This window comes from Sinocyclocheilus grahami, unplaced genomic scaffold, assembly GCF_001515645.1.
Source record: "Sinocyclocheilus grahami isolate Dianchi unplaced genomic scaffold, SAMN03320097.WGS_v1.1 scaffold387.1, whole genome shotgun sequence".
NCBI classification, from domain to species: Eukaryota; Metazoa; Chordata; class Actinopteri; order Cypriniformes; family Cyprinidae; genus Sinocyclocheilus; species Sinocyclocheilus grahami.
Window position 1 is genome coordinate 595,616 of NW_015505566.1, and position 13,797 is coordinate 609,412.

At 38.3% G+C, this 13,797-nt stretch overlaps 1 protein-coding gene across 1 annotated transcript; it reads right to left on the reverse strand.

Annotated features, from left to right (window-relative positions):
* Positions 1-2,036: 2,036 nt before the first annotated feature.
* On the reverse strand, positions 2,037-13,496 carry LOC107550068 (RNA polymerase II subunit A C-terminal domain phosphatase-like). Its single transcript, XM_016231294.1, has 6 exons — positions 13,026-13,496; positions 9,675-9,758; positions 9,379-9,472; positions 7,925-8,053; positions 5,263-5,413; positions 2,037-2,131 (listed from the first exon to the last, which is right to left on the reverse strand). The coding sequence occupies exons 1-6, from the start codon at positions 13,280-13,282 to the stop codon at positions 2,037-2,039; spliced, it is 810 nt and encodes a 269-aa protein (XP_016086780.1). The 5' UTR covers positions 13,283-13,496.
* Positions 13,497-13,797: the final 301 nt, after the last annotated feature.

Below are 13,797 nucleotides of genomic sequence, written 5' to 3' on the forward strand. Positions count from 1 at the left end.
AAGTGAGTTTGTCTTCCTTTTCAATAGTCCAAATTCACCATGGCGCTGCCATCGTCTTTCTTCTTCTGTCGTTTTCCTGAGCTCCTGATTGGTCAACTATAGATAGATCGACAAATCGGCTCAACTGCGCACACCACACGAATTCAAGCCGACAGCTCCCGAACTTTTTTGACATGTTTAAAAATCATCGTGAGCACGTGAGGCGCTCGAGCCGTAAATCACTCTCACACGATGCGAGCCACGGCCATATGAGCATCAACGATTTCCATGCGATTTCTCCCGATGGGAAAAAAAATTGCGTACTAGCTTGTATGACAGCAAAAATCGCACCATGTATGCCTGGGCTTCAGGATTTATCCCGGATTCCTTGCATTTACTGCCAGCAAAGCAACACGTAGTCAAATTTGAATAGTGTTTTTATTTTTCGAATAACAAATACAGACCGAATATTAGACTATTTGGCCACACCCCGATTTTCTAGACCTAGAAAAGTCAGGTAAATTAATCAATTAAGCTCAAAGTAGGTTTTTATGCACATACACTAGTGTATTCATACAGCCAAAAATCTAATTGATATTGTGTGTGAACACAGGCACAGTGTTATAAATTATGCCACGCTCTAAAAAACTGGAAGTTAAATATTCCCTGAAGAACATTCAGCTCCTAAAACTTCTAGTCCAGAAACTGATTTATTTTATTTTTAATTATGTAACTATTATTACTCTTATTGTTTAATTTACAAAAACTAGGAGTGCCTATAGATATAGATACTCTTGTGGACAATGGGCCTTAAAGTCAAAAAGTTAGATCACTAGTTGGTCAGACAAACATTCACTAATTGATTTTTAAAAATGTAGTTTTGCGCATCCCTCACACCATGTACAGACAGAAGGTCAACCACAAATATGCTTTAACATTCAAAAGAGAAGCTCCTCTTGAACCCCTGTTCTCCCTGTAACTTTGTTTCAGATCAGTTTAATAGATCCCACTGCTGGTTGGCACGTTGACCTCTGCTGACCTCTGTAAAATGCGGTGCGCTCCTCTCCTCTGGTAAGCAGATTATTTCAGAGCTCACAGAGAGAGGTCACACACGTGCACCTTTATTAAAACACCACCGTCGCTTCTTATTAAACCCTCCCTGCTGGAGAGCGAGCGAAACTACTTCTCCACCCCAAAAAATGTTGCAATCTGAAGCAAATCTAATTTACTTCTTCAGTAATACTTGTGACCAAACTTTATCTGTAATAAAAATGAACCAGGAATTACTCGCATTGATAGTCTGAACAGAAGAAGAATAGCTGTGTTCCAATACCTAGTGAGCCGGTACACAGGTAGCATTTTAAGGGGCCGTTCACATATCGCATCTTTTGCTCGCTCAAGTTCGTTATTTCAAATGTAGGCCCGTTGCAAGCGCTCGCAAATAGAGAGGCGTGTTTTTTCCAGGTGCATCTGCGCTGCAGCGAGATAAAAACCTCTCAACTTTTCAGAATGCCGCAAGCGCACCGCAGGCCATGTGACTAGGGCAAATTTCCAGTTTGCTGAGCATTTTTTTTTCTATTGTAATATGTTTAAATGTAATTAATTTCTGTGATCAAAGCTGAATTTTCAGCATCATTACTCCAGTCTTCAGTGTCACAAGATCTTTCAGAAATCATGCTGAATTGCTGCTCAATTTTTATCAATTATTATTGGAGCTCAATTATTAATAATGGTTCTTATTATTAATGTTGAAAACTGATACTTTTGAGGATTCCTAGATGAACAGAAATCTTTTGTAACATTATAAATGTCTTCACTGTCTCTTTTGTTTAATTTAAAGCATCCTTGCTGAACAGATTTGAAAAAAAACAACAACTTTGAATGGTAGTGTAAATGAGTTGAATGTGATGCTTCATGTTATTGTAACAGCAAGCTGATGAAGTTCATATCTACAACATGTCATGAACGCAAGTTCATTGTTAAAACAACTGTAACAAGAAAGACACTGGGAGCTACACTACTCCAGAAGTAGAAGACAGAAAAGAGTGAAACGTGCCTCACCTGAGGTTGCCTGTCTTAGAGAAGGGGTCAATGCATTCATCTCTAGACATGATGCGATGAGAGAAGAGCTTCTTTTCAGGGTCTAAAAAACCTGTTGAAAAAGAACGAAAGATTGGTTTGAGTGAGAGAAAGAGAGGGGGAACAGTCATTTCTTTTAAAGATGAAGTCTAAATTACAGCTGCAAGCAGAGCTATACAGTTGTGCGCATAAGTTACATACCGCTTGCAAAATAAGAGGAATCATGAAAATTGCATGTTATTTTTTATTTAGTACTGTCTTGAATAAGCTATTTCACATAACGGATGTTTATATACACTCCACAAGACAAAATAAAACTTTGTGTAAAAAAAATAAAATAAAAAAAACTTTTGAACAGGATGATGATGTGTACATTTTTCTTATTTTGATTAAAGATCATGTTTTTTTTCATTTAGTACTGCACTTCAGAAGCTACATAAATGCATACATGTTTCTCAGAAGACAAAATAAGGACAATTTACCCTGATCTAGAGGTCTGCATGCCCGCGGCTCTCCGACCAGATTTTTTGCGCCGTGGCATTAAATTCCCCAATAAAATGCAGTAGCGGTTGGTAACTCTGGAGTAATTTGAACGGGAGCGGGCGGTCTAACAATATCCCGTTCCCGACGTCCATTTAGAACAGCATATCTGTGCTTTATTCTTATTGACCACCGGTATAGCTTGCGCTCAGGACTGTTATGTACGCGCTGCACGCATGCTTTAAACGTCACGCGTTTTATTTGCGGGGTCTGTGCATAACGATGCCCAGCGCAGGCTGTACCTGTGGTAAATATACGGCCCTCAGACAGAACAGGTAGGTTGTCGTTGAGTGACAGAGCAGAACAAGGATGGAGCAAAGTGTGGATGCGCTATCCTTGAAGGACGTTCAACTTTCGCGACACTTTTCCTACTGTGTTAACAGAAAAATGTCAAACGAATTTAGTATTTTGACAAGACGAATAAAAATAGCTAATAGGCTATTTTTGTAAAACCTACATTTTAATTTTTTTTTGTCTCTGCGACACTTTTTTCCTATTGTGTTGTCAATGTTAAAACGAATTGTATCCTGACAAGACGAATAAAATTAAGAAATACAATTTTTGTAAAACATTTTTATTTTCTCGAACACTTTTTTCCTACTGTGTTGCATAAAATATTTACAAAAAATTGTGTCTTAAGATAATTCATATAAATTCAAGTTAAAGTCAATAAATTCAAGACTCTTGACAAGACTAATAAAATAACACAATTTTGTGCGTACTACACTTTTATTTGTCAGCCTATCTCTCTTTCTTTCAGTAGCGGAAATTTAAATGTGAGATTCTGGAAACGAGATCTAAATTTAGCGGGAACGGTCGGGTCGGGAAGAAAAATATTCGAAGAGGACAGTGGGTGAACAAAGAGTGAATATATAGTGGGAGCGGGTGGGTGCGGAATAGAACCTTGCGGGAGCGGGACTAAAAAAACAGTCCCGCACAGACCTCTACCCTAACCATCCCATTCAAAAGGTTTACAAACTCCAGCTCTTAATGCATTGTGTTGCCTTCTTGAGCATCAGTAAATGTTTTGGCCTTTTGTAATTGGTCAAATTGAGTCCCTCAATTGTCCTCAGAGTGAAAAGATGGATCTCAAAATCATACAGTCACTGCTGGAAAGCGGTCAAACATGCAGAAGAAGCTGAAAAACCAAAGAATGTGTAGGAGCTGGAGGATTTTTCTGAAGAACAGCGGGCAGTTTCACTGCTCATGACAAACAAGGGACTCATGAACAACCCTCACAAAACAGAAAAACAGTCATGGATCAGCCAGGAAATGGCACACAGTATTAAGATTTACAGATTAAGATTTATGAACAGGGTCATTTTTTTATAAATTCAGTTTTATTTTGTCTTGTGGAGTATACATGTGACCCTGGACCACAAAACCAGTAACAAGGGTACATTTTTCGAAATTGAGATTTATACATCATCTGAAAGCTGAATAAATAAGTTTTCCATTGATGTATGGATTGTTAGGATCGGACAATATTTGGTCGAGATACAACTATTTGAAAATCTGGAATCTGAGGGTGCAAAAAAATATAAATATTGAGAAAATCGGCTTTAAAGTTGTCCAAATGAAGTTCTTAGCCATGCATATTACTAATCAAAAATTAAGTTTCAATATATTTACGGTAGGACATTTACAAAATATCTTCATGCAACATGATCTTTACTTAATATCCTAATGATTTTTGGCATAAAAGAAAAATCTATAATTTTGACCCATACAATGTATTTTTGGCTATTGCTACAAATAAACCCCAGCGACTTAAGACTGCTTTTGTGCTCCAGGGTCACATATAAACAACCCTTATGTGAAATAGCTTATTCAAGACAGTACTAAATAAAAAATAAGCAATTTTCATGATCCCTCTTATTTTGTGAAAATTATTAACATTGTAAACTTATGAGCACAACAGTAAATGCTGTAGTTTCACTCAGACAGAACTGAGACTATTTACAGCTGTAATAAAAGGAAAACAGGAAAAATAAAAAGATGCAGCCCTGCCAAGCTTTCAATCTCCTGCCCGCACTATAAATCAAGACTTCAGTTCAGAAAAGTTGAGCTACTTCCTTTATTGTGTCTTATCTACTGCTGATTGTGTCCATATGAATCACCACAACCAGACTCCTCACTCGGGTTTGTGGGAAGTACCGATGCTGAGCTGCCAAACACTTAATGCAAGAACTCTTCAGGTCTCGTTCAAAGGATGCTACACACACCCGAAACGGAGAAATCTACTGTGCTGAAGATAGCCTGCAAAGTCCTATCTGAACCAAAACTAAAACTGAACTGAAAAATGTATAGGTTAGTATAGACATGTATAATAAACAAAATCACTAAACCGATTTAATGTTTATTAGTCATTTAGCAGATGCTTTTATCAAAGCAGATAACAGGACGGTTCTTGCAGATGACACTTTTGATGCATTTATTGTTAATATGTTGCATTAAATATCCAAACACAGCAAACAATGTACTCGTCCTCAAACTCAAAACACTCAGAATATGAACAAATGCTGCCACCTGGTGTCACTCTGAAAGGCCAACACAACCTCTCACACAAACACTAGGAGTTACGAGACTGTTTGATGTGTTTTATCATCCACCAGGTGAGAAATTCGGATAACCTATCAGTAGTTATCAGTATTATTCATGTACCTGCAATGGTGTGAGCATATAAACGGCTGCCAAAGGTGAAGACGTGCAGCTCATAGAGTTTGGCGATCTTTTCTAGAAAGTCTTTGCAGTGAGGCCGCAGTCGTGTATGAAGCATAGGCTCCCCCCGTCCCAGCTGGAAATGAAGGATTCCCTGGAGAAACATTGCAAGGCAGTTAGAGAAAATTCATTTAAGTCTTTACTTTGATCAATTAAACGTGTCCTAGTATTCTAAAAATGAAAGTACATCTAAACATTTGGATGGCAGTGCATCTGCTTTAGCGTGAAAAGCATATGCATATTCTATACTGCTGCATTTCAGTCCTGCCCAGCTCTAGCAGAGGCTTTTAGGAACATTAACTTCAATGGAAATGCTCTGGAAAATGCTTTAAAAGCAGCACACTGGCAAAATTTTGAGGAAAGCATTTGAGTCTTTGATAGCTCTAGTAATTGTTTGGTATAAATATCTGAGATTGTTTTTTGCTCGAGCTGATCTACTGAGCGAATGCACGCCTGGCAGAATGAAAGCGGTAATGCCTACGAGAAGAATGAATCGAAAATGGATGATAGCGGAGAAAGAGAGTATGATGCAGTCATTTAAACAGAAATCAATCAATGCTCGGCTGCATTTAGGCTCTTCAAAGCAACGCTTCCAGTTACACCCACATTCGCTGGGGTTCACAGAAATACGCAAATGAGATCACGAAGAAGTCAAAGAAAACCTGTCTGCATGATCTTATTTTGGTTAGTGATAAACTCTAACAAAATGAAGGTATTGTAGATAAATCACAATAACACAGCACACCATTGACATTAAACAAATGCCATATTATTATGTTCATAAAAAAACACTAAAACCAGCAGAAACAGTACAAAATCCATGAAATATAAAATAAATACTGAGCATTATTGTTCATGAACATTTTAATTACACTACTGTTTAGGGTCAGTATTAAGACTTCTTTTTAAAGAAACTGATACTTTCCAAAAGTGACAGTAAAGAGATTTATAATGTTGTATTTAAAATGTATAAGTTCTAGTTCAAATAAATGCTGTTCTTTTGAACTTCTAAAAAATAAAAAATAAATGAGAATACTTTTATTCATCAAGGATACAGTCAAATCAAACATTATTCAGACACCAGGTATCATTTTTGATATTTTATTACTAGTGGGTGCGGGACACTATTGTTCATTTATGTAAGTGAGGATAGCAAAAAGTAAACTGTGACATATTACATACAAAAATTCTTCATTCAGTGGACTACCAATAAAATTGATAAAGAAATTCAGACACTTTGATTCTACCATGTTTTGCTTAAAGAGATAGTCCACCCAAAAATGTAAATGTGATGTTTATCTGCTTACCCCCAGGGCATCCAAGATGTAGCTGACTTTGTTTCTTCAGTAGAACACACACGGAGATTTTTAACTCAAACCGTTGCAGTCTGTCAGTCATATAATGGAAGTGAATGGGAATCACGGCTTTGAGAGTAAAAAAAACATACATAAACAAAACCAAATTAAACTCTGCGGCTCGTGATGATACATTGATGTGTAAAGATGAATGTAAAGAATGCACTGCAATGTCTAAACTGTCATCGCACACTTATAAGTGCATTACCGCCACCTATCTCTCAAATGGACCATTGACACTCCTAACTGAGATTGTAGATAGAGTGTCAATGGTCCATTTGAGAGATAGGTGGCGGCAATGCACTTATAAGTGTGCGATCTGCCGTAAAGTAAGAAGAAGAAGACGACGCGTCACACGCCGGCTGTCGAGGACGCGCTCAGGACAGTTCAGACATTGCAGTGCATCAGAAGTAAAAAACTATATAAATACTGTTCAGTTTCTTGCACAGACCAATCGTTTCGTGTCTTTACACATCAATGTATCGTCACGAACCGCACGGTTTAATTTGGTTTTGTTTGTGTATGTTTTTTTGACTCAAAGTCGTGATTCCCATCCACTTGCATTATAAGACTGACAGACTGCAACGGTTTGAGTTAAAAATCTTCGTTTGTGTTCTACTGAAGAAACAAAGTCACCTACATCTTGGATGCCCTGGGGGTAAGCAGATAAACATCAATTTTTCATTTTTTGGGTGAACTATCCCTTTAAGTGTTATCTGACATTATGAAGATGAATTTGTTCTGACACAGTTTAACTCTGAGTTCTTGTCATATTTTATTACCATTTTCTAAACTATAGCGAATAAACTGTGATAATGTGTGAAATGTTGAAGGTGTCTGAATAAATTTTGTTTTGACTGTACATGAAATTGATCAAGTGACAGTAAAGACATTTATAATGTTACAAAAGATTTAATCAAATAAATACTGTTTTTTTTACTTAAAAGTATCACAGTTTCTACAAAAAATAGGCTACATTTCAACATTGATAATAATCAAATCAGTATATCAGAATCATTTCTGAAGGATCATGTGACACTGAAAACTGAAGAAATGATGCTGAAAATTCAGCTTTGCATCACAGGAATAAATTACATTTTAAGATATATTTAAATATAAAACAGTTATTTTAAATATAATTAATATTTCACAATATTACAGTATTTTTGATCAAATAAATGCAGCCTTGCAAAATCTTACCGACCCCAAACGTCTGAATGGTAGTGTAGTGCGAACGTTTTAACTGTTACCTTGTTGGACATGCGCTGGCAGTGCTGTTCAGTGGTGTGGATCAGCGTTTGGTCCAGATCCACCATAAGCACTAACTTCCTGTTCCTGTGAAGTCTTTGCTGGTCCTCTCGGCCAAGCTGCTCTGCTTGCTGCTCACAGAGACACAGGGACAAAACACACTGCGTTTCAACACCGGACACTGATGGACAAACAATTTTATGCACAACCACTTATTAAAGCCCATTTGAAACCATCAAAAAAAATACCAAACTGTCTGTATTTACATGCAAACATCATTGTATAAAAGCAACACCCAAACAGGTAAAAAACCCAAAGTGTGTTAGATCATAATGCTTCCATGTATCATAATTAAATGTAAACTCTGCACGTTTTAAAATGATCGAAATATCGCTCTGTTTGTTTGAGCATCCTGACCAGCCCAACACAGCAATGCTGGCACAACCAAGAGTGTGCGCTTCGGACAGGACTATCTGTTTGCCTGACTAAGATGTGGCGTGTGTTTTAAACTACTGTCTGATGAATTACACGCGTTACTCATAAAGGTCCTCATTTACTTAACAGTGAAGTTCTTTTTCATTCTTCGCTTAGGAGAAAATTCAAAGCTTGAAATACCCTTGCAGCAGTTTACTGTTAGTGATCATCTGAATTAAAATTAAATGAATATAGAAATATGCGCTGCAGGCTTTCCTCTCAATAGGGGTGTGTGCTATTTATCGTCTATGACAATATTATAATTTCTGTTTTAATTATATGTGAGCTGACATTATCGAGTATGCCACTCACTTTGCAAAAAACAAAAACACACGTGGCGTGTGTTTTAAACTACTGTCTGATGAATTACACGCGTTACTCATAAAGGTCCTCATTTACTTAACAGTGAAGTTCTTTTTCATTCTTCGCTTAGGAGAAAATTCAAAGCTTGAAATACCCTTGCAGCAGTTTACTGTTAGTGATCATCTGAATTAAAATTAAATGAATATAGAAATATGCGCTGCAGGCTTTCCTCTCAATAGGGGTGTGTGCTATTTATCATTACAATATTATAATTTCTGTTTTAATTATATGTGAGCTGACATTATCGAGTATGCCACTCACTTTGCAAAAAACAAAAACACACCTTGAGAGTCCAAAAGCATTCACTGCGTGATGAAGCCTATTAGAATACAGTTAGAATGCCCCTATAAAGCAAAAACTATCCCTGTATGGGTTGTGTTTTTTATATTCATAATAAATAACATCACACAAGCAAGAGTGTCATGTGTTTTAAAGCCAGAGCAAAGTTTCCAAAAATGTTGCTTTGGCAAGCGGTTTTGAACTTCAGAAGCAAATTCAAAATGAAGTTCGTTTGGCCTGATTTTGAATGAAATGGCATCACACCAGTTCGTTCTTTGATTTCACTTGAAATATATAGGGGCCTCGCAATCCTCACAAGCGGCAAACTGCAGGCACTCACCTCAGAGCTGACCATCAGCTCGGGAACACTGTGCACCATGGAAACGGTCGCTGTAGAGATGGGCGCCTGCTGCTTTCCATTCTTGCTCTGTAGTCTGAAAACATACGAGCATCTTCAGCACCATACAGTTACTCAAACACACTAGCAGAAATATCTCTAAGAGCCGAGACAAGTGAAAAACAGGGGAAAACAATAATAGCTTTTCTTGAATGGCTCTCGACAGATGTCTTTTTACTTTCTCAGGTAAGAGGACAGAAATAATTCTGAACTGGAGACTGAAAGATGGATATACTCACTGAGTTAAGTCCTGGCCACATTCGGCACACAAGCCCTTCATTACAACAGGATGGCTGCATTCTTCCACTTTTGCTATTACACTCCTGTTAAAAAGACAAAACCGTGTCGAAATAAACATAGCATTAATCAAATGCTCTTCATCCATGTGCATTATGCTTGGGGAACAGTAGTCTATAAGCAGCATTATGGTGATATTTCAGTCACAAGGGTAAATCACAAATGCCGCTTCTTCTTCGGCTTTTGCGGTGGTACTGCGGGTTACACCAGCAACATGCCCGTGGACACTGCTGACTAGCGGTTTGCATGTGTACTGCACGTTGACGCGGACAACGATGCAGAAGTATAAATGAAAACTGACGCATAGCCTACGGCGTGAAGGCTACGGCGTAGGTCCGACACAGAAGTATAAATCAGCCTTAAGCGGTGAAATACACGCAAAAATGTGTCAAAATGCGGCGCTTAGTGATTATTTATGTATACCTTCGTCGGTCATGTAATAAATAAACGTAAAGAGTTGAGAATGAATATACGCGTGTAACAGTAAATTGGATCCGTGCGGCTTAAAGTGACAGCAGGCTATTTTTCCTGCTGCGACTGTGTGCTTTATCTTAACCAAACAACAAAAGACAAATTCAAAATCACACACGGCTCTTGAGTGAAGGACTTTTGTAGCTTTAATAAGAAACAAGAAAGTTTAATTCTTACAGTGAAGGCTATGCGGTTTTATTTTATATTTGATTATTCATTTCTGTAGTAGGCTGTAAACTGCTTGAGACTTGCATAAAAACATTAAAGCACAGTTTGTTTCATTTGCATCTTTTTATTCTATTGTATTTGTCCTTTACTTTTTTATTACTGACAGTTTAATTATTTTCAATAATTTTGAGGACTTTTTGTCTCTACAATGTAGATGTCATAGCAACCTTATTTACAGGAAATATATATTTGATATGTATCACTATCTTTAAATAAATCACTCATATAAAGTTTTGGTCATATGGCCCCCTCATAATCTTGTTAAATAATCGTGATTACAATATTGGCAAAAATAATAGTGATTATGATTTTTACTAGGAATGTAATGATTCACTCAACTCACGATTCGATTCACGATTTTTTTTAACAAATGAGATTTAAGAAAGAAGTCGTGGTTTCAGTAACCGCAGTTAGTGTTGAAGCAGCATGTCAGGGAGACGCTGTGTGTTTCTAGGAGAAAGCAAAAGCACTTTATTTGGCCTTCCGGAAGTAGATGCATTTAGGAATCTTTAAGATTACTTACAACAGAACAGCAATGCATTTTATGGACGACCGAATCAGCTACTGTTTTGTTATTAGTTTAAGTATTTGCTATTTTTTATTTGCAAAGTTTTGGTACCAGTTGTGCTGGTTAGACCCTGCTCCGGAGTAGGAGCCAATTTGGTTCTCAAAAAAGGCAGTCAAACTACAATCGCACCCAGGTGCGAAAACGCCAAAAAGTGGGTAGCTCCACAATTAGTTCTGGTACTATGAAAAGGTTCCTGCGGTGCGAAAGGCCCTAATGATCTTTAAAAAAGCATCATGACCCCTTTAAAAAACATTTTAAAGGGATAGTTCACCCTAAAATGAAAATTACACTATGATTTACTCACCCTCAAGGCATCCTAGGTGTTATATGATTTTTTTATTTCGGACGAATACAATTGGAGTTACATTAAAAAATGTCCTGACTCCGGTGAGAATATGCTAGTCTTGCGAGAACCAAGTTTTGTTCACAGCAAAGGAAAACCAGGTTCCTCTTGGCGTATATCAAAATCCTCCAATATTTTTCTTTACAAATCCTCGTTGTTGTACTTGTAATTCATGACCAGTGTTTTGTTTTGCTCTCTCCTCTGTGCTTCTGTGTTCGTCACTCCTCACCGAAGCTCACGCCTACGTCATCCGCCAGAACGCCACTCTCTCGTGAACGCATGTACGACAAGTTACCGGAAGCTAGAGATTACGGTTTATAAATTTCTTACAAAAACGCATTGATTCTCTTCAGGAGGCCTTTATTAACCCCCTGGAGTTGTGTGGGACACTTTTTATGATGGATGGATGCCCTTTTTTGGACTTCTATTGGACTCGACACCCATTCACTGCCATTATAAAACTTGGAAGAGCCAGGACAGTTTTTAATATAACTCAGATTGGATTCGTCTGAAAGAAGAAAGTCATATACACCTAGGATGGCTTGAGGGTGAGTAAATCATGGGGTAATTTTCATTTTTGGGGGAACTATCCTTTTAAGGTATAAAATTGAATACAACTCCCAACAGATCTCCATTACATTTTTTAATTAATTTTACAACAAAAAAAAACCTTAAGGCTTGAATAGCTCTGCTGTGGAAATAGCATTTACGGTACCTTCTGAACACACTGCAAAAAAAGTGATGCTTTTCATCAGTATTTTTGTCTTGTTTTCGTGTGCAAATGTCCAAAAATTCTTAAATCAAGATGCACTTACTTCCTAGAACCAAAATTAAGTGAGTTTATGATTAAAACAAGAACAAATATCTGCCAACGTCAATGTAATCCAACTTAATTCAAAGGGAAAAATAGATATTTGTCTTTGTTTTATGCATACATTTTGTTTTGTTGCAAATTTGAATTCAATGTGCATCTCAAGTAACTGTATCTTGATTTAATGAAGTTTCGATATTTGTACGGGGAACAAAAATCATTGCGGTGTATTCAACATTTAATGGCACGACTTTATGAATTTAAGACTTTCTGCTCCTATTTAAAATCCTTTTAGGCTTTAATTTACGGAAGGGCGAATTAAGACTTTTTAAGACCTGCAATAAACATGGCCAAAACATTCACAAAACTCTCATTTAAATATCGGAGGTCTTAAATCCCACAGCATTTCTGCAACAACCCTGCTGCTGGACATGTAAACATTGGGGTATCACGCATACAGACGATAACGATCGAATCAGACACGCGTTCAACAACACGCCTTCTGTCCAAAGCCCCGCCCTCCACATCCTTGTCAGCCAATCCGAAGCCGGCAAAGCACAGGGCACGAATTGACTGACATGCAGAGAGCGTTTCTGATTGGCTAAAAAGAGCGGGCCGCTCCCCCAACTCTTGTTTTGCTGTTAACAGAGCTCAGGGCTAACATCTCTCGAAATACATTTCAGTGATATCTGGCTGGTAATACGAACACTGCACGGGTGCTATTACAACAACCGCGTGCAACGCCTTCACATGCCATTAAACGTGTTTATCCCGGGCGCGTGGGAGTTAGCTTAGCGTGAGCTAATACTAGCTCCGCTAATAAGCAAGTAACGGACAACGAGCTGTCCGCCGTTAGAGCGCTGCGGTCTTACCCGGGCGCGACGACCTGTCCGAGCTGACAGCACAGCTCCCGCACGGCTCCAGCGCGGTCCGACTTCAGCTTCCTCTCGGCCGCTCTGGACTCGCTCTCGGCGGCGATTGGCGCGCAAACCGCGATGACGGAGTCGACGTTGACCAGAGCCCCGGGCTTCACCTTCCACTCGAGCAGCCGCAGCGGACGCTCTCCCGCAGGGCAGCGGACCTCCGTCACCCGCGCCGCGCCACCGCCGGAGTCCGCGGGCTCCGCCATCAGCGCTGTAGAGCGGCCAATGAAAGCAGTAACAACAACAACACCGAGGCGCTGCGATGAAGATGAGCTGTAACGCAGGTTCACTCTTCCCGCCCGTAAACAGGAAACACAAGGCTGCAGCGCGAGCGCGAGTCTATCCACTTCCGGGAGACTTTAATGACGCTCTTAATTTAAAATACAAATATCAGAGTACAATCTGTAGTTCATAATAATAAAAATACCAATTATATACTTAAGCGGTAATAATAATCATGTTTTATATAAATATTTAAAAAGTTGTAAAAAATAATAATACTAAACATTTACAGTCGCATCAAACTGGAAACTCTGGTCAGTGGGTATATTTCCACAGTTTTTGACGAGATTGAGTTTCAAAGAGGAAAATGCATCTGTTGTGTATCATTAGAACAAAACTCTGAACGTGTGGGGGACACACAAGTGAGACATTAAAAATAATAATAAATAAAATACAGGAAAACAATAAAAATAAGTTAACTACATTTAATAAAAATTAC